This window comes from Sphaerodactylus townsendi, linkage group LG06, assembly GCF_021028975.2.
Source record: "Sphaerodactylus townsendi isolate TG3544 linkage group LG06, MPM_Stown_v2.3, whole genome shotgun sequence".
Taxonomy (NCBI): domain Eukaryota; kingdom Metazoa; phylum Chordata; class Lepidosauria; order Squamata; family Sphaerodactylidae; genus Sphaerodactylus; species Sphaerodactylus townsendi.
In genome coordinates this window covers 96,088,475-96,109,957 of record NC_059430.1, presented here as the reverse complement: position 1 = coordinate 96,109,957, position 21,483 = coordinate 96,088,475, and the positions used below count along the sequence as shown (strand labels likewise).

The 21,483-nt window shown below is 44.1% G+C and overlaps 1 protein-coding gene across 8 annotated transcripts in view; it reads right to left on the bottom strand.

Annotated features, from left to right (window-relative positions):
• Window positions 1–2,905: 2,905 nt before the first annotated feature.
• The window catches only part of TFAP2E (transcription factor AP-2 epsilon), a 78,707-nt gene continuing 60,129 nt past the window's right edge, over window positions 2,906–21,483 (bottom strand). For all 8 annotated transcript variants that reach the window (XM_048500569.1, XM_048500570.1, XM_048500568.1 and 5 more), the window contains 4 exons: window positions 11,901–12,129; window positions 10,825–10,943; window positions 5,830–5,971; window positions 2,906–4,393 (listed from right to left, as the gene is read on the bottom strand). In XM_048500569.1, the coding sequence (XP_048356526.1) occupies window positions 4,105–4,393; window positions 5,830–5,971; window positions 10,825–10,943; window positions 11,901–12,129 (779 nt within the window). In that variant the 3' untranslated portion in view covers window positions 2,906–4,104. The remainder of the gene's footprint in view (window positions 4,394–5,829; window positions 5,972–10,824; window positions 10,944–11,900; window positions 12,130–21,483) is intronic.

Genomic DNA, 21,483 nt, shown 5'->3' with positions numbered 1-21,483 from the left:
AATGGGGTGCTATAGACCTACAGCGGTAGAATAGACTGTACCAAGTTGGAGTGTTGCAGAGAATTGTGTGAGCCCAGATATGTTCACACATAATGTGCAAGAAGAACATGAGTTTAGAACTTGCTCCCTCTTTTTTTTAACTTGCAGGGTTTCTTAGACACCACAATCTTTCATTGCAGTTGGAAATGCCGCTGTCCATTTTCCCACCTCAAAACTCTGTTCCCATGAACTGATATGGAGTGATTCCACGTTTGATAGATCTTGAACTACAGCAAAAGATAGCACTCAATTATATTTTTTTAAAGCAGACAGTGTGTTTTCCAGACAGGTGCCATTGCACCAGGGGAGATGCTGGTAAATAAGCCAAGCTAATTGCTAAGTAGCTATTTGCTGGCTGTGACAGGAGAGAAGAGGCAGGAGCCACTGAGGTAAGAACAGAGAGAGGGAGGGCAGCAACGCCCTCCCCTTTGTGATTCTGGCACAGGGAGGCAGCTGCAGAGTTGCATCAGAAGGGACGACCCCCTTGTGATGGAACTAGCTTATCTGCAGCCCGGCATTCTACAGTTCCCACCTCCTGTGAACAGCTACATACCAAGTTTAGATGGTCTGCTCTGGGCAGAAGGTGGCAGCATGCCATACCAGGGGAATCCTTGTTTCCCTCTGGGGACCATGCCTATGGTGGTTGACACCGAAACATCAGAAATGTATAGGGCAAAACTGGCTTTCCCTACATTATTTCCACAAATGAATCTGTCAAAAATAGAAATAAATGTCCCATTATATATTTCATTCAAAATAACAGCGCAGCAATAGTTGTTAATATTCCAGTTGGTTTCTCTGCAAACAAGAGAGGTTTTTTTTAGCCAACTGTTGATATCTTGGCAAGTCAGAGGTCACATAAGCAAGTTGCCTGGCAAATAGGAACATTTACATTTCAGTTGCCATTGTGAGATCAGAATTTTGAGACACGCAACTAAGGCCTCAGACTAAGATCCAAAGAGAACACAATAAGTCTTTGTGCGGCCTTGAGAGACCCTCCTCCTGACCATTGTTCCTAAGTAGGACTACCAATCCCAAGGTGGGGCCCAGAGTTCTTCTGAAATGATGATCAATCTCCAGACACCAGAGAAACAGCATCTTGGGAGAGCCAATTCTACAGAGTCTTGGAGAAATGGAAATCTTAGAGTGGCATCACATCTCTGCTGATCTCTCTTCCCTCACTAGGCATTAGGCTCCCAAATCTCCAGTAGTTCCCCCAATTGGTGTTGGCAACCCTATTCCTCAGGCATTTTGATCTCTCAAGTGTGAAATCACCCATTCTCCAAACACAATGAAAAACCTTAGCATCTCTTTGTTTTCTAGTTGGCTGTTTCACCATCAAAATGACTGAGCAGGTGATGGGGGAATTTACTTACTTAAATGTAGACATCAAGGTCATTGTTTCAGAGATTTCTGAGGATCAGATTTCACTGTAGTGGGGGTCTGCAATTGGGCTAAGATGTTTTAGGGACACCCACTTTTCATTACAATGAGGCAAGAAGGGTTTAATTTGCTCTGTGCATTTCCTTGATAGAAATTCCCTTCCCAAAGTACTACTAGCCCTGATAGGGAAAATGACAGGTATGCTAAGGATGCCTGGCAGTTTTTGATTCCTTACAAGATCACACAGCAGTAGGAGGCGGGGTGATTTCTGTGTGGGAGATGGCATGGAATTTAGAACTGATCCTTAACCTCCTACGCAGCAATGGCGTAGGAGGTTAAGAGCTCGTGTATCTAATCTGGAGGAACCGGGTTTGATTCCCAGCTCTGCCGCCTGAGCTGTGGAGGCTTATCTGGGGAATTCAGATTAGCCTGTGCACTCCCACACACACCAGCTGGGTGACCTTGGGCTAGTCACAGCTTCTCGGAGCTCTCTCAGCCCCACCTACCTCACAGGGTGTTTGTTGTGAGGGGGGAAGGGCAAGGAGATTGTAAGCCCCTTTGAGTCTCCTGCAGGAGAGAAAGGGGGGATATAAATCCAAACTCTTCTTCTTCTTCTTCTAAATCCATAGCTCACTCTATTCCCCAGCTGCATTTTAAAGCTACAGAAAACATGAAGTGCTCCAGTCAAGGATTCCCCGTGGATATTGGCCCAATGTCCAATGGCTGTTGGCCAGGAGTCCCCACCTCTATAGAACATTTTTTAAATTTTGAGGTGATTGGATCCAACCACAAAACGGCCCAGGTGTGTGTGTGTGCTGGGGAGGGAACCTGGCCAACTGCAAATGGCTGCTGGGGGGGGGGGGGAATTGGGATTCTTGGCTGGCATTAGCATACTCTGGGGAGGGCAGTTGTCAGGGCCCAGGGCTTCTGGTGGGGCTCATTGTCACTGGCACCCACACACCTGCTTGTCTGCATGTCTTTCCACACCTGTTTGCTTCCTGTGCTCCAACTGCCTAGCATGATGTAAGTGGGGCACGTTAGTGGCATTCTTGGTAGCCATTGCAGGAGGACTCCAAAGCTGCATGCGCTAGCCAGTGCTGTCAAGGAAAGGGTGTGCAAGTGGTGCAGGCAACTGAGTATGGGCAGGGTCAATCACAGAATTTGGTGGGATTCCAGGCAAAGTATCCTCCTAGGATGGAGGCAGTTGTCTCTAATTGGGTGCTCCCTATACCCTCAAAGGTGAGACCTCTCAGGGAATGCCTCAAGGAACACGGCAGTGTGGGCTTCTTGTTGAGGGTCAGTGATGTAGGCGGATTCACAGTTCCTGTTCTAGTAAACACTACACAAACGAAACCTCCAAAAGGATTACTTTTTTCTCTCTGTCTACAAAATGTTCTATATATTGTAAATTTTTGCTCTGTGTTGGACCTGTGTTGGAAGGAGTATTCCACTGTCAGTATCACAGACACAGGGATGGGGGGGATTGTTTGCAAATAAAAAGAGGTTTTATTAAGATAATGACTGACATTTGTGTGGTGGTGGCACTGTACATCTATTGCAGCTTTTAAAGTGAAACAACAGCACGTACAAAAGAGGAAAAACAAACCCCAAACCGGGGAAAAATGTCTCTAGTTCTTAGCATCACAGGCTATTGTCCATGCTATTCAAAACTTCATTGCAGAAAATTCCAAAGACCGGCTTATGTTTAAAAAAAAAAAAAGTAAGAATTTTCAAACTTAATTGAATATAAATAACGCGCACTGGACATTTTAAAACTTTTTTGATTTAATTACACATAAATAAATATATACAGATTTCAAAACAGTTTGGGTTTGGCCTCCTTCAAGTTCTGTTCCTTGTGCTTTAATCATTAATTAATTTATTATTATTTATTCATTGCTTAATATCATTATTAATGTTTTGAAAACCTGGGAGGGAGGTGGTGAGTTGTAACATCTTTCTTCTGTTGGGGTCTTGGCCAGCCAAATGACACTGGGTTAAAGTGGAGGCTTTGCAGGGATTTGATTCTCCTTGCAGAAAATGCTAGCAAAACTTAGATAATGGTCTTCCACATAAAGCCTGGACAAAATCCACAGTGACTGCTAATAAGTCAAAAATCTGTAAACAAAGTCCCAGAGCTGGTAAAGTTACTCTTTTCTTGACCAGAAGACACAATGACAGTGGGCCTCGGTGGACATCCCTCTCTCTCTATGACTCCCTCCAGAACTGTCCCATCAGACAAGTCAAAATCCATGACCCTCAGTAGCTCTTGATTCCACCAAGGCCTGTCTGCTTTGGTGTTGTTGGGCCAGGCCTTCAGAAACACCTCAATAGTTTACGATTGTGGGTTTCAAAAAGAAAATGATGAAAAAGAAGTAATTGCACATGTGAGCTGGCTTCCGATACCCACTACTGCAAATCAAAAGCATCAACAGAAACTCATCAATGCATCTGGGTTGGCTTCCATCACAATGAAGTTCCCTTAGATGTTTTTCCTCAGTCTTCACTTTTCATTTACTTGATTTCTGAGAGGCATCTGTCACAGTTTGAGGGAACATGGCAGGAAGGCAGTTCTTAAATTGGCTTCTTTCAATCCACACATTGATAAGACCGGGCCTCCAATTTCATGATCTGGGGAACGGAAGGACTCTCTTACAGGGGCTGGCTGAGAAATGCAGGAGGCTATTTCCGATGTTTCACTTCTTTTTCTGACGTTTTGGAGTCGCCGATTGAGTGGCCATTCCCTGTGCTGTTCATGAACATTTTATCCAGCCCTTTGAGCGACTCTACCAAGTAGTTCTGGAATGCTGTCAGAGCCGCACAGATGGCTGGCCCCCCAAAACCGTGAGTTATTAAGCTGAAATGGGTCAAGCAACTCTGAACGCCAGGATCCAAGATGTATGATGGGCGGCTGTTTCCAAGTGGGGAGCGATCTTGAGCCATCAAATCAGCAAATTCTTTGCAGATTTGCCTGGAAAGAGAAGGGGGAAGAAAGAGGTGACATTTAAAAAGAATAAAAAAGATATTATAAATTTATGCATTTTAACCCAGCACACGGTAGCAATATGAACTGGTTATTCACTGTCATTTGCCTGAAGACCAAGTTGTTGGGGAAAAGCTTGGGTTTATAACTATTTTCAGTCAGCAATGTATTAGAATAATAAAACATTGCAATAAATAGCCAATCCATTAGGGACAGCAGTTTGAAATTCTTAAAACATTTAAAGACTCTTTCACAAACAAAATTTGCAGGGAAGTAGAGGATGATAAAATCTGTTTGAAAATGGTGTCTATTTTAAAACAGTTTACAACAGTATTCACCTCTCCTCCATTTTATCCTAACAACAACATTCCTTTAAGGTGGGTTAGGCTGTGACTGGTCTAAGGACACCCCCCTCCCCAAGTTGTCAAGGCAGAATGGGGGTTCAGAACTGGATCTCCCAGAATCTTCTTCAAACTAACAAACAAACATCACACTAAGAAGCAACCCCAGACCTGCATTAAAGAAAGAGCACAAAAAGGCCCGGAGAAAAAACAATGTTTTTTGTTTAATCCCTAGAACTCAATAATTGACAGGTAAACTGATGTAGGTAAAGAAATCTGAATGTGAGGTGCCACGACAGCAAAGGTGCCACCACAGCAAAGTCCCTAGTGCTTACATACCACTCCTCAGTGAGAGAAGCATGTTCATCTGAAAACCTCTGCAGTAGATGGTTGCTACCAGTCTGGTTAGGAATTTTTTTTTTTGGGGGGGGGGGGGGGGAGTCCTTTCTACACCTTGGTTCCAGGTCAGTTAGGGTTTTATAGATCCACCGGAACTCTGCATTGGACTGAAAAGCAAACTATCAGCCCATTTTTTTCCAGTAAATCATTGGGAGTTACAGATGAAAGAAACATTTTTTTAAAAAGCAATCTATTCATTTTTTCCAAGGATAGCCAATTTCTCTGTTCTCAGGGCCATTTTGTTTTCCAGTCAGTGAAATGTGGGCAGGGCAAGTTGGAATCAACAGCTTGCAGACCTCTACAGGCCACTGGGAAGGTTTACTTAAAAGTCCTACAAGAAAGCTGCATGATATCTCCAAATTACAGTGTAGCATCAGGAGGAAACAAACCCTTCAGAGAAGATGAGTTCTCCCAAGTCCCTCTGCTGAACTTTCAGCAGCTCCAATCTTGCATGAGCAGTATAGGAACCAAGCATAGGTAGGTGCCACATTTTTATATTAGATAGGAAACAAATGTTGAGGGAAATCATCAATCAAATTCAAACCAAGAACGTTAAATGAGACTTCTGAAACTTTGCCTGATTATGTGACACTTCATTTTCACTTTCTTTTGACAGGGACTCCCTCCTTTTTTCTTTTTTTTTAGCAAAAGGACAACAACTGCATTATGGGCTGTCAGGCTTACTTGGTTGCTAGTAGCATGTTCTTCCGGGCATGGAGTTCACCAGGATCTGAGTGTTGGCGGCAGAGGTACTCTGCGGCAGCCTTGGCTGGGAACTCCGTTTCACACACATATCCGAAATCTCGGGCGAGGTGAACAGCTTCTCCTGTGCAAATAGATTAAAAATATCTCATGAGGAAGGAAATCCCTGGTCTGTTTTAATCCGAGATAGTTTGCAGATATGCACAAGTGATGGGGGTGTGGCCCCTGTTCTCCAAATGACATCAAGAAGAACAGCCATTGGCTGATTAACAATTACCTGTCTTTCAACTGTTAATAAATTAAATATTATCAAAACCCCAAATGTAGGTGCCAGGGCCGGGGGTGGGGGGGTGGGGGTGGGGGGCTGAAGGAAACAGAAGTTAAACCACCATTTAGTAATACAAAAAAAAATCACTATCTACTAACTCCTTTTTTTCTTTTTTGGAAATGACAGGAAAACTTTCACCATGGAAATTCCAGGGGAAAGGTATATCTCCACAATGAAAAGGGCTAGGGACTTACCTATTTACCTGGGGATTCAGAGAAACTACTTGATGATGTCAATAGATCATTACAATTACCATTATTTTAAGTCAGAAAAAAAACTCTCCAGTGGCATAGCACTGGCAATGAGGGACTGAGGCAAGGAAAATAATACTGATGTGGGTGGAACCTTTGACAATATGGATCTTCCCATCCAGAGGGCTTGTTAATTCAGAAATGTTGTATCAAGCCTATTTGAGAAGGAATGTACCAAGGATGGGGAAAGCCTGGAAAAGAGAAGGTACCGTTTTGCAGATCCTCCTTAAAAAACCTGCTGCTGCTTAAAAGCCAAGGCAGACAAATGCCTCCACAAGGATGCCACCTGAGATTCTTATGCCATATATCAAGCATTCCTGCTTTGGTGCAGTGGGGCATCGGACTGGGCTGTTGCATTCCTTTCACTAGATGTTTCCTAGCACTGGCCTCTACAATCATGAGAGCTAGAAACACATTTCTGTTGTAAACCACACATATATAACAACCTGATTTAACTCAGGAGCACAATGCCAGACTCTTTTCAGAATTACTGAAGACCAACAGAAGGAGGGCAAGAACCAACACCGGCAGCTAGGTTAGCACACTGTGGATGGATGGCCTCATCCAGCCAGCAGCAGGGGGGCCTGAGATGAATTAGCTCTCTGTCTGTCTAAGCAGGGTTTCAGGGGCCGGCTGTGATCAATGGCCATCAGCTCTGATTACTTCCGCAGGGATGCCTAAAGATGGATCAATTTCACCAATGAGAGGGCCTTCCCCAGGAATGATGGATGCCCGGCCTGAGTGCTCTTGCCCTGAGGAGGTCTGCAAACTCTGAGCAGAGACAATGCAGACAGGGACAGATCTCCCTCTTAATCCGCTCTGGGTCCTTCGGAAAAAGGGATCACAGGGAAAGCCCTGTGTACAAAAAAGGGCACAGATTACTTGTCTGCCTGGCCTTCTCTAAGCCTCCTTCAAAATAGAAACCTAGAGTGATTTTCACAGCATCTTACATCCCTCCCTACTCAACTATTTGAATTCTGTACAGTTTGAATGATTATTGGGCAAAAAATGAGAATTACTCTGTGTGGAATCCAACTCCAGTGTTGTTACTTCACTCATTTTACATCACCCCAGCATTGTGGGCATGACTCCTGGCTAGAAGGTGGCAAGTTAAAAATACACACACCAATGATTCCTGCAGGGGCACAACAGGAAGCCTCTAGGAGCATGTTGTTCTTTTGCATCTTTATTTAAGATGCAAAAGAACAACATGCTCCTAGTGTGATTTATTATTTAAGAATGCAGCAGGCACATCAGCTCCTAGTGAGGGCTGACTGGAAGAAGGCCAGCTCAAAGCCTGGTCTCATGCAGAGATACAAGCCTCTGGAATCCAAGAGGTGTAGCTGTTAAGTGGAATGCTCTTGCTCAGAAGCTGCCTTGTCATCACGATTAACTAACATGAAACAGGGCTTGACTCAGTCTAAGGGACCTGTAAGGTTGGCCCTGTTCCCTTGTAATTTACTCTCTCTCTCACACACACACACACACACCCACACCCAAGAGTAGCGAGTGACAGCTCCCAGCTGTCTGGAAAAAGTCAAAAGTGTGTGTGAGCGTATCCTCAAGTTCTCCTTGCCTTTTCTTCTCATGGAAATCAGCCATTCACAGAAGCCTGGCCCAACTGCCTTCGGGAAGAACCGCTGCCTCGCAAACCTGCTCGTTTAATTTGCTGCCAACAAAGGAGATTGGGGGGGGGCGGGGTGCATTCCTCTCTCCCTCTCGGGCAGCTGCTTTTCCACCACAATAGATTTTCAACTTCAAGCATCTGTGGGCTTCCTTCTATAAGTGATCGCTTCTCACATCAAGGACACCAACTGAAAAAACCCTTCATTTGCATTAAGGCAGAAGCGAGCAATGTGCGGAAATCCTCTCTGGACTGATCAGGATATCCAATAATTAATCTTCATATCCCAACCCCCACTCCCCTGAGGCCCAACTTAATAACATGACTGCTTGGCTTTTTGCTGGCAGAATTGGCAGTGGGGTCATGTAGGTGGACAATTTCACAAACATACACATGGACTTGTGCTCATCTACCGATAGTTACATGCAAAGAGCCCTGCATCCCCAGGCCACTGATCCATCTAATCCAGCATCCTGTCCACACAGCAGCCAACCAGTTGCTCTGAAGGGCCCACAAACAGCATATAAGCCGAGGCCTTCCCCTGATGTTGCCTCCTGCCACTAGTATTTAGGGGTTTGTTGAGGTTCTCGTCAGTCATCATGACTAGTGGTTATTGACAGATCTCTCCCCCACAAAACTATCTCATCTTCTTTTAAAACCATTTAATTTTATGGCCATGACAACATTCATTATTCAGTGAGTGAAGAAGTATTTCGTTTTGTCCGGCTTCACTGCTTCACCCATCGACTTCACTGGGTGCTCTCCAAATTCTAGTATTTTAGACAAAGATTCTCTCTATTAGCAGTAATTTTATAAACTTCGATCCTGCTCCATTTAGTGGTCTCTTTTCTGAACTGAAAGGTCCCAGCTCTTCAGCTTTCCCTCACAGGCAAGAGGCTCCAACTTCTTAATCATCTTGGTTGCCCTCTTCTGTACCTCTTCCAGCTCTGCAATGTCCTATTTGAGATGTACCAACTAGAGCTGTACACAGTATTCCACAGGGTATGCTGGACAGAGTATTCATTGTTTCTATGTAATGTTTTCACTTTTCAGTGCTGTCAGATGTGATCCCCCTTCTTTTTCATTAGCAAAAATTCCCAAGTGAGGGCAGAAAGGAATGCCCTCACTATGTTTTTGTCATGTAGACATATCTCACTTGCTACTTGTCTCTCACAGAGCTAAATCAAGTAAGTGCACATTTTTCCAAATATCCACATTGAATGCTGTACATTTTGTCCCCCAGTCACAATAAAGGCACCTATTTACAGGGGGCAGATGGTAAACTCTGAGGTAAAATGTTGAGCTTTGCTCTGGTTTTTCTTCACTACTGTCTCCCTTCTCCCCTATGGACTGCGAAAATTGGTCAGTGTAGCCAAGAGAGTCCCACTCAGCCTTGGAGGGACACAGCTTGCTTCAGGCTTCTATGTTCAAGCTTGTAGTCTAATAGTGTGGTAAGGCCCTCCCTATCATTGCCACATAAAACACATAAAGCTGCCTTCTGCGGAGTCAGGCTTGTATACTCTGACTGACAGATGCTTTTTAGGGACTCAAGTAAAGGTCTTTTACATCACCTCCTACCTGATTCTTTGAAATGCAGATGCTGGGGATTTGAATCAAGGACCTTCAGTGTACAAAGCAAGTGTTCTCCCATTGAACTAAGTCCCTTCCTTGCTGCCTTATCCTGAATCAGACCATTGGTCTATCAAGTTCAGTACTGTCTGCTCAGATGGCAACAGCTTTCCATAGTCTCAGGCAGAGATTTTTCTCAGCATCTACTACAACCTGATCCTTTCAACCTGAATGCTGGGGACTGAGCCAGGGACCTTTTGCAGGCAAGACAGACCCTCTACTACTTTGCCTCTCCCCAGAGAGGCAACTACTTTGCCTCTCCTCTACTACTTTGCCTCTCCCCAATTTATACCCTACAAAACTGACTTAAACTGGAGCAGACTGTTGATCTATCAAGATGATTATTTGCTACTCTGACTGGTTGCAACCCTGCAGAGTCTCAGCCTGAAGGCTTTAATATCACCGAAACCTTGGTTCTTTTTAATGGAGATGCCAAGGACCAAACCTGAAATATTCTTGCATGCTAATCAGATGTTCTGTCACTAAGCCACTGCCCCTTCCTGTTTTGTAGCAAGTCAGACCCACCGGCCTGTCAAAGGCCATCTTGTCTACTGCAACTCACAGCAACTTCCCAGGAACTCAGAGATCTTTCACATCCCCTACTACTGGACTACTTTTTTGAAATGCTAATTTTTTTTTTTAAAAAAAAGAAAAATAGATCTGCCACGTGCCACTGAAGGCCGAAACAAAGAAGTATGAAACAAAATCATACTTCTTTGTCTATATGTAAAAGGTAAATGTGGATAAGGACCGCACAGAAGAGGTAGAGGGATTGTACCTGCCAACTCTTTCTTGCCAGTACCCTAATCAAAATGGGTCTCCCTGGGTTTTTAGCAGCATTTTAGCAAGAAGAAAGGTCTTCTCCCCCACCCTTTTAAAATTATAAGAAAAGTACAGGGCCGTTGGTTTCAGCTAGTGAAAGACAGAAGGGGTTGAAGGGTTTAAACCTCTTCTCCCCTTCCTTCATGGCCCTAATTTGAATTTCAGCTGCATGTGCAATTTGCAGACCACTGTGATCTTCTTCAAGCAGTTTGTGCCTTTACACAAGAGGAGACAGAGCACTGTTTCTAGTCAGATAGGGAAGATCTTTAAGGGCTAAATATTTTACCCTCCCTCTATAGGATGGCAGTTGAAAGAAGACCTACCTTCCACCAGGGATGTTAGCAAGGTAACATTCGCTGCTTTACGTCTCCCAGCAGGTAGGTTTAACCCGATCTTCTCCAATCTTTCCCTTAAACATCTCCCTCCATTTTTTGATTTTGCCCTGAAAGAGGAAAGGAGATGGAACCACTTCAATAGATGGAATCAGAAATAAAAAGAGGAAAGGAATGAAGAAAGCCATCCAGTTGCACTGGTTTGTTGTTCAGCGAACATACTCTTAAAGACCAAGATGATGTGGCAATTGTGGGAGCCAGTGACCAGCTCTGTAGGGTGCCTTTTTATTACTGAAAGTCTATGGGAGGGTTAGTAGATATCACAGTAATCTTTTCCTTGCATAAATCCACTTTCTCCTATTCTCCTTCCATGCCTCAAACAGGTCAAGAACATGGCTCATCTATCATTTGAAAAGACGATCACAGAAGACAGAAGGCTGCAAACCTAGGACATGATGGAAATATGTTGGAACAGGATTTGAACTAGCAACCTGATGACTTTAATCTGGGGCCCATTCTCTTCTTCACATTTACTTCATTTTTAACTTAATTTATACCCTACCTTGATTTTTAAAATTAACTTACATTATTTACAGTCCACCTTTCTAAATGGGGACCTAAAGCAGCTTAAATCATTCTTCCATCACCTCATCACAGCCATCTTGTGACTGACCCCTGCACCCCATGTAGGGTTACCAGCTCTAGGCTGAGAAATATCTGGAGATTTTGGGGGTGGAGCCTGGGAAGGACAGGGTCTGGGAAGGGAGGGACCTCATCAGGGTATAATACTATAGGCTCCACCCTCCTAAGCAGCCATTTTTTCCCAGGGGAACTGATCTTGGTCATCTGGAGATCAGTTGTAGTAGTGGGAGATCTCCAAGTGCCACATGGAGATTGGTAACCCTTATCTCATGACAGCCATTTTGTGATGGTGCCCACTCCCCATTCTCAAAATTCCAAAGATATCCACAGGCTTACCAAGATAAGGGGACTATGTACTATATCCCATTCTACCATCACCACCAAGTAAAAGCCTAGACTGAGTGTAGGGGGGGAGTGTTACTCACCTCCGGAGGACTCCGCCCAGAAGGGAGGCATTGAGACACTCAGGGGGCGAAAGCCGCCTCTGAACTTCACCGACAGTCACTTTGTACTTTGAGGTGGAGCTAAGGAGGGAGAGGCGGCCTGGCACAGAGCAGAAGACCTCATTGGGATTTGTCACTCCACCGATGAGGGTGTCCTTGTTCATCGTCAGGGCGGAGATGGTGGTGCCATTGGCTTTTGAGGGAATGGGCACTGGAAAAACAAAACACATGAAACAAAGGAATGGGGTACTCATGCCACAATTAACTTGCTAGACTCTAAGGAAGTGGTTATTTTAGCCACAGGTAACAGTCTGGGACTTACTCAGCTGACAGGAAGTTATATGACATCACAGTCATGTGACAAGATGTAGACGAGTCAGAATCTGAAACTTGCCTGAGCTAAAGCAAGATCCTCTCCATTTGCCTATGTGCTCTTGCCCCACTGTCTGAGCTTGCATGCTCCACAAGCAGAAGGCATGGAGCCCTTGTTCTCTTCACATGCACACCAGTAGCAGATAGTTCCATGAAGCAGCAGAAAAACGACAACTGTACAAGGGTTCGCAACACACTAGGTGGATCTTCATGACCCATGGCTTGACCCTCACTGGCTGTAAGGTGCCAAAGGACTCTCACAGATGTGGCAGAATGAGTGTTAACGTCACAATCCTTATTATATTATCAAAGGCCTCAATGGCACACCTTCAGGCCAAAACAGACTTCAAGGAGATCTGTGACTAAATTGAGATATTTCAAAATAGAAACTACATCAGTGCAAGACTCCAGTACAGACTGGGCTGAGTCTTTTCACTCCACACCATTACACCAACTAAAAGCACCTCCCTTTCACACTCTGTTTTAAAACATATATTTGTAAACAGAGGGAGTTAAAGGTTTTCAGGCGCTACATTTAATCTATAATAACAAACTAGTTTTGTTCCACTAACATTAGACTAGAATAATGGTTCCGACATTAGACTAGAATAATGGTTCTGGCTAATAAAATCAATTTCAGATTGAGATTCTCTTTAGTTCTCCCGCAGCAAAATCCTCAGGTCTGCTTTGCACATTTCACAAAACCCTAAAGGAATAAGTAGGAAAACAAGCATGGAGATTGTCACTGAGGAATACTACATGCACATGCATTGCACTGAGTGCAGGCAAGTTTCCCATATACTCCCTTAGGCATAGTCACGGATGCACTAAAATACATACACGTTTGATGCTGACCTAAAAAAACTATCAGTCAGTTTCATGCGAACACATGGAACTGCTGACGGTGTAGGAAACGTGTCTCATTGAACTGACCCCAAGAATAAAAATTTGTCTGTAATCACCACCAAGAGGACAGCTTCTAACTTATGGTGACCTTGTGAGCTGTGACCTCCAAAATGTCCTATTGTTAAAAATCTCACTCAAGTCTCGCAAACTGAGGGCCGTGGCTTCCTTTATTGAGTTGGTCAATCTCATGTTGGGTCTTCCTTTTTTTCCTACTGCCTTCAGCTTTTCCTGGCGTATTGTCTTTTCCAGTGAGTTTTGTCTTCAAGTGAGGTGATCAAGAGGCCTAGCTACTTTCATTTTTAAAGTGGCACTAACATTAATAACCATCTAGCTGTTTCATCTGCAACTCACATCCTTCTTTCCCCCATTTTTTTGGGGTGGTGGTGGTTAAAAATAATGTCTTTTTTGATACAGTTTAAAAGTCATTACCAGTGCGAATACTTCATACAGAGGTCTGTTTGGAACAAATACACGCCCCTTTCAATGCAGGTTTTCTAATGCACTCACACATAACCCTCCAGATCAGTTAAGTCTCAGCATTTTTTGTGGTTTGCTGAGTAGCGACTGCTTCAGAAGAAAGTGTGTTCCAACAACCTCTGCCTCTTAATGGTTGGATCAACAAATCAGTACACACACACACACACACACATATATATATATATATATATATATAAATAATTTGCAGGCCCAAATTGGAAGAGCAAAACCATGCAAAGCAATCAGAAAGGTCTAAGCAGAGGGAAGCCATTAAGAAGGCCCTTGACAATCAGGACATTGTGAACCCGGGGCTCTCCAAACTTGTTAGTAGCACTATAAAAAGCCAGCACATGTTATATAAAAAGGAGACCGCTTTTCGGGCTTAAACAGATTAATGGAAATTTGCTGAGGCACAGGGAGTTCTCTCAGCAGGAGATCCCACCAAAGAGTATAGTGGGTAGGACAGTCCAAAGTCACTGGTCACGTTTCCCTTCCAAATGCAAAGGTCCAAACACAGCCATTAGGTACAACTTCTTAGTAGATCTCTGTAATAAATGTGTGAAACAGCAGGGGGGGATAGCTATGCCAAAAAACCTGGGGCAGTGTAGTAGCTGGGACTTGAGCTAGGAAGGTTCTGTTTCTTGTCTCTACCACAAACACACAAGACAGCCTACAGAAGGATGTGTGCTCACTCTCTCCCACCCTTTTTCAAAGCCTCACCTTCCCATTTGCAACATGGGAAATGATATCAGTGCCCCCCCCCCCTTTACAAGGTTGTGGCACAGAGTACTGTGATGATGTATGAGAGGTGATTTAGAATCACACAATCATAGAGTTGGAAGAGACCACAAGGGCCGTCAAGTTCAACCCCTGCCATGCAGGAATACACAATCAAAGCACCCTTGACAGATGGCTATCTAGCCTCCAAAGGAGTCTCCACCACCCTACGAGGCAGTGTATTCCACTGTCAAACAGCCCTTACTGTCAGGAAGTTCTTCCTAATGTTTGGGTGGAATCTCTTTTCCTGCCCCTTGAATCCATTACTCCGTGCCCTAGTCTCTGAAGCAGCAGAAAACAAGCTTGTTCCATCTTCAACATGACATCCCTTCAAATATTTAAACATGGCTATCATGTCACCCCTTAACTTTCTGTTCTCCAGACTAAACATACCTAGCTTCCCAAGACACTCCTCATAGGGCATGGAATCCAGAACTTTTACCATTTTGATCACCCTCCTCTGGACCAGTCTGTCAATATCCTTCTTGAACTGTGGTGCTCAGAGCTAGACACAGTATTCCGGCTGTGCAATGAAGAGCAGAACGGTATTGTTACAGCCCTCAATCTAGACCAGTGGTGGCGAACCTTTGGCACTCCAGATGTTATAGACTACAATTCCCATCAGCCCCTGCCAGCATGGCATAGCTGGCTTTCAAGAATGTTATGGGGGACCTTGTCAAAGGCCTTACTTAAGTCAAGGTATGCTACATCCACAGCATTCCCTTCGTCTACCAACTTATCACTCTATCAAACAAAAAAAGAGATACAATTAATCTGAAAAGATTTCTCAGCAGTCTTGAACATGTGCAATAGGCAGGATGAACCAGAGGCATAGCTGGGCCAAACTGCGCTCGGTGTGGATTCTATATTTTCCACCACCCACCCACCCCCCCGCTGGCGCTCTTCCTCTTCCTCTTCCCACATATTCTGTTTCACTCCCTTTCCCCTTTTCCTAGATCTAGTCCAGGCTGCTAAAGGTTCTGTTCATTAAATAGCCTGATGGGAACTATACTTCCCAGGAGACCTTGTGAGCCCCAAGGTCTCCTGGGAAGTATAGTTCCCATCAGGCTGTTTTTACTGTGAACAGGCCTTTTGCAGCCTGAAAGGGTTCAAGAAAAAGGAAAGGAACTAAGGTAAGTGTAGGAAGGGGGTGGGGGGCACATTGGGGGGTGCCACGGGGAAGGGGGAAAGGAGGAGGGGCCTGCGGCAATTTTCTGCACCCCACAGATGTGCACCCGGTGCACGACGCATCCCTCCGCCCCCTTGTAGCTCTGCCACTGGGATGAACATGACCTAACTATGAGCAAGAGGGCCCCATGTTCAGTCTCCTGGTTTGTTCTGCTAAGACATTTATCAGGCAGCAGGACAGGAGAAAAATTCCCTGTAACCCATTGGAGTTGGTATTCAGTTCTGGCAACCCAGCCATCATGATGCCCAGCCACTCGTGGGGTTTGTGTGTGTGTGATATTCCAAGCCCTCTACTTCCTTCTGTGTCTGAAAAAGGACTCCCCAGTCTGTGTTCCCAGGTCCCCAGTTTGGCTTGACTCTAGCCCAGAGATGCCAGTTTCAGGAGCTTGATCATTCATGCTGCTGTGAGAGGGATTTGCACCCATTAGTTTGCTCTTCCACATCACATTTCTATGTCATCCAGGGGAACGTAAAGAAAGGAGAATCCTTTCAGGAGCTGGTCTTTCTTCAGTTTGCAATTTCCATTGACAGCTTAGTGCAGAAAAGAAAGTGGTTGGGATGTGTTATGTCTCAATACACAACAGTGGCTACCCAGCCATCTAATCAGCGGTTGTGAAAATAACCTATGTAAACTAGAAATTCATATGGAGCAGTGAGTGAGCAGCAGGTTCCTGACTAACTGGTGGTGTTGACTGGCAGCCACAAGTAGTCAATTGTGAAATCAGGAGCACCTAATGAATAGTGATACTTTAGAAATTATTAATTCTATGCACAATGCAGGCTTCCATTTGTTTTCATACATGATGTTAGTAACTTATGCACTTGTGCTCTTCTTTGCATTGACTGTACATTCCCTTTGGGTTTGATTCTCTGTTAAGCACATTTCCCACATTCCACAGTCACCTGCCATCAGATCAGAGAATCCCCACAATTGCCAAAAATCTGAAACCGTGACATTTCCTCTCCCTTCACAGGGAAAGTGAGGGAGATCAGCATGCAATTAGCTTTTGGGGGGAGGGGTTTGATCCTCCCTATCTTCCTCTGCCCAGATTAAAACAGCTTCTCCTACAGCCATTTCAGAAGGGTCAGAAGGGCTTCCTTTTTTAAAACTTTCATGCTGTGAAACTGACAATAAATTGACATGGTCTATCAAACTAACACTAGACCAAAGATGGGGGGGGGGGGGGGGGAAGTGGCAAGCAGCCTCCTCAAATAGAGGTTGCATGGAAGCAATGAGGAACTAGCAAGTGAGCAAAAAAAAAAAAACAACTCAGGAAAATCCCACTTTGAAGCAAACAGTAAGCAGTTATTGCATAAGTGGCCATGTTATTATTAGTAGAAGTGGGTGAGGCTGGGTCATTGTCATGCCCAGCCCATCCAGGTCAGCCACCAGGTGGCGCAGTTCCAGGTTGGTTCACACATGCAGAGTGCTCACTGCAACCTTCTTTTGATGACTCACATATGGAAACAGGCATCTGGTGATTTAGTAGCAAAAAACTTGTGATTGTTTTGCTGACTACCATCCTTTCAAACTTCTTCCAGAGAATGAAAGAATCACTGGAGAAATATTAAAATTTATTTCAATAACATTGAGACTTCATGGGAATGCACTGTGATGTGTGTGTGTGAAGTGCCATCAAGTTGCTTCCAACTCACTGTGACCCTATAAATCAATGTCCTCCAAAATGTCCTATCATTAACTGCTCAGGTCTTACAAACTGAGAGCCATGGTTTCCTTTATACAGTCAATCCACCTAATCTTGGGTCTTCCTCTTTTTCCTGCAGCCTTAAACTTCTAGTATTATTGCCCTTTTTAGCGACCCCTGTCTTCTCATAAGGTGACCAATGTACAACAGCCTCAGTTTAGCCATTTTAGTTTCTAGGGACAGATTCGGCTTGGTTAGATCTAGAACCCATTTCTAGTTTGATTTTGATTTTTGTAGCAGATACATAAACTGGTTCTATTAATTGTGGCTGTTTTGAAGTATAATTATACAATTGTATTATTGCTTGAATTTCTAGAAGCTGTTTCCTTTGTGCATTTTAATATTGTGATTTAACTTAATCTTTGTACTGGATGAAGAAATGGGAAAGATCTAACAAACCATTGTGATTTGTGGATTATTTTATTGAGAGGATAACACTAAAAAGATAAAACTTTTCAATTGCTACCAACACCATACTTTTCCATAGAGTCCATTCACACATTTGGGGGTCAACTCATTTCAAGGGTAGAAAAATCATATCCAGCCATTCACTTCTGCTGGTTCTCTTGATGCAAAAAGTAGGGCCAGAGGAATAAATTGAGAATATGCCCTCCAAGTAACACAGTTTTCAGGGATGATGGGCAAACTTGGTTCACCATGAATCGCAAACTGCTCACTGATTGCAAGCAGCAGTGGCGTAGTGCCAAGCAGATGGGGGCCCGCACGATGCACCGGGCACACCCCGGTGTGGGGGCAAGGTGGGGGCGGGGCACGCAAGGCAGGGGCGCAGGGCGCATGCATGCCCCCGGCACAGTTCCCCCTCGCTCCAGCCCTGGCAAGTACCATCTGTAAATGCTCAGAAAGAAGCTTGTTTAAGTGTTCTAAATTAGCATGTGCTTCAAGTCACAGTCAGTATGGATTTAAAGAGCCACCACCCTCACCTCTTGATGCTTTCTTCCCTGCATGTTTAAATTAATTTTTTATGCTTTCCAAGGAGCACACTTACTTTCCTGTTTTGGAATAAAGCAAATCATTTACAAAATTCTTCTTTCTCTTAAGGCAAATTTTACGCATTTTTAGAAAATTCTTCCCATTTTGGAGTACACTAGTACTCATCCTATTAAAAAAAACACTCCTGCTTCAGTGAAAAAAAGAGCATTTAAAAGTAATTTCTAAAACTGGCAGATAATATTATCAATTTAAATAATGAATAATGCTAGGCTCCTTTGACTACGACCTCAAAATAGAGTCAAAGATCTATTGAGCCTTTAAAAAAATTGATTCCATTGTTAACCTCACAACGTGTCCGTAAGCCCTGAAAGGACCTCGACAACAATGTACATAGTCCAGAAAGTGTGTGTGTGGGGGGGGGGGGGGTTTGGACTTGCACATGAAGCAAAAAATAGAATCCTGCTGATTTTTATAACTGCAAATCTGTCCTTCCACCACCATGGGAAAAACCGAGAAACTTGCATGATTTCACAGTGGATTTCTCAACTTGCACCAGAGTGGTAATTTAATTGTTCTGCCAATTCAGAAAGAGAACAACATTGCACTTGCATGTAACTGCTATTTATTGAGTGTCTTCTATGCAGGCACACATGGGACTACACAGACTCAGGCCGACCAAAAGCTTTCCAGAAGCTTCAGAGCACTTGGAGTACTTCCAACTCCTGACTGGAGCTGAGATCTGTCTGGTTTCCCGCCCAAATGGTCATGCGACAGAGGTGGAGAGCGCTCCTCCTTCAGTTCTCCCTTCACCACCGTGGAAGAGCACCAATGAGGCAAAAGGCAGCCCAAGCAGGGAGTAATGCATGCCTGCACAGAGGACACTCAACAAACAACAGTTACAGGTAAGTGCAACTTTGTTTTCATCATTGTGTCCTCAGTTCAGACCTGCATGGGAGAGTAGCAAGCTCACTTACCATGGAGTAGCAACAAAATAATGACTGTAAAACTGCACTCCCAACAGCTGCCTATCTCCTGGAATCGACATTGATGGAGTAATGTCGGAGTAATGTGGACAGAGAAGACCAGGTTGCTGCCTTACAAATATCCTGGAGATCAATCCTGGCAAGGAAAGCAGCTGAAGAGGCTTGAGCTCTGGTGGAATGAGCCTGAACTTGAAGTGGACAATCCACCTTAGCATTGCTATATGCCAAACTAACTGTAGAAATGACTCTCAGAGATGACAGCTGGATGGAGCTGAATAAAACTAGTGGATAGACCATTCTCTTTTAACCTTTAAAAAAATCAGGTAAGCAGCAAGTGTGGGAAACAGACTGGCCAGGTGCACAAAATGCATCCACTGGCAGCACAGAATCTACACGTAGAAGGTTTGAGTCTCTTCAATTGCGTCTCTTCAGTTGTGTCTCTTCAATCCTCCAACAGCTCTTTGTCTGTCCCTGCCCTGGAACAGAACAGGGGGAACTTTGCATTTACCCTGGTGACAAAGAGGTTGATATGAGGGAATCCCCATTCTCTGAACATGGGAAGTAAATAATGTGGGTTGTGGGACCACTTCTGATTGAACAAAACTTGTCTGTAGTGGAAATCTAACCCTACCAATGAACCGATCTGAAAACTCCTCTGAGTATGGGAAGTTTACTACCTTGGAGATCTACATTAGGCCTGAACTTTCTAAGGAACCCCAATCTGAAAACATCCCATGTTTAATCATATATGAATAACGACTGAGGTAGGAGATGCTATCAATCCCAGGAATTTCTGGACAGGCCTTTTGAACCTGTCATTGGTAAAGGCAGTGACTAAGGACAGAATAGTCTTGAATCTTGAGGGAAGTCGCATTCAAAACTATCCCAATGAACTCTATCTTTTGAGTAGGTTGTAATCGGGACTTTTCTGCATTGATGACCAGACCCAAACTGGTTAAAGTTTGGGAGGTCAAAGCCAGGTTATTCTCCAAAAAGTGGAAGGAAGGAGGCATGAACCACCATCATTCAGATAGGATACCAGCACAGCCCTTTAACGTTAGGAATGCAACCACAGTTGACATGTATCTGGTGAAAACATAAGGAGATGTGGTGAATCCAAAAGGTAACACATTATATTCATAATAGTTACCCCATACTCAAAACTTTTAAAATGTCTTAAATAATCATGGATGCAAGCATGAAATTATGCGTCCTTTTTTTGTAGGACGTCAAACCAGATGTCTTCACATAACAAACGGAGAATGTCTGAAAGCAATAGCATCCTTAATTTGGGAACATGTAAACACTTGCTGAGAAGTCTGAGGGTCAGTGTGAGCCTCTTATCACAACCTTTCTTATCAAAAAGATAATATCTGGAATAAAATCCTTTTTTCAGAAAAAGACAGACTAAGTTGACTGATAGCAGCAGCATCAAAATTCTGGCTGCTGGTAGAGGAGAGGAAAGCTTGGTAGGAGGCGGTGGAAATAGATAGGTATAGATTTAAACTGCAACTGGTAACCAAACCTTATCATAGAAAGGAAGAAGAAGAAGAGTTTGGATTTATATCACCCCTTTCTCTCCTGTAGGAGACTCAAAGCGGCTTACAATCTCCTTGCCCTTCCCCCCTCACAACAAACACCCTGTGAGGTGGGTGGGACTGAGAGAGCTCCAAGAAGCTGTGACTAGCCCAAGGTCACCCAGCTGGCGTGTGTGGGAGTGTACAGGCTAATCTGAATTCCCCAGATAAGCCTCCACAGCAGAAGTGGCAGAGCTGGGAATCAAACCCGGTTCCTCCAGATTAGAGTGCACCTGCTCTTAACCACTATGCCACTGCTGATTGAAGACCACTGGCTGTCAAACAGTGACAACAAGTAAAAATGTGGCAAGATAGGTGGCATGAGTCCCTCTGAGGCAGAAAAGGCGTTCATTGTGCTCATCATTTTGAGCCATCTCCGTCCCACACTTCGAACATTTCTTGAATAATGACATCTCAACAAAAAAGATGAAACAAAAGGAAAAACTCTGAGGTAAATAAAGCACTCAGCTAAGTCAATTCTCTCTCCATGGCAGTGAAGAGAGAACTAAGGGAGGGGAGCTCTCCCTGCCTCCATCATGTGACTCTTTGGGCAGAAAAACAACCTGCTCTTGGATCAAGACAGTGAGGAGGAGGAGGAACTCCAAGAACTCTCTAGCTTCTAGAAGCC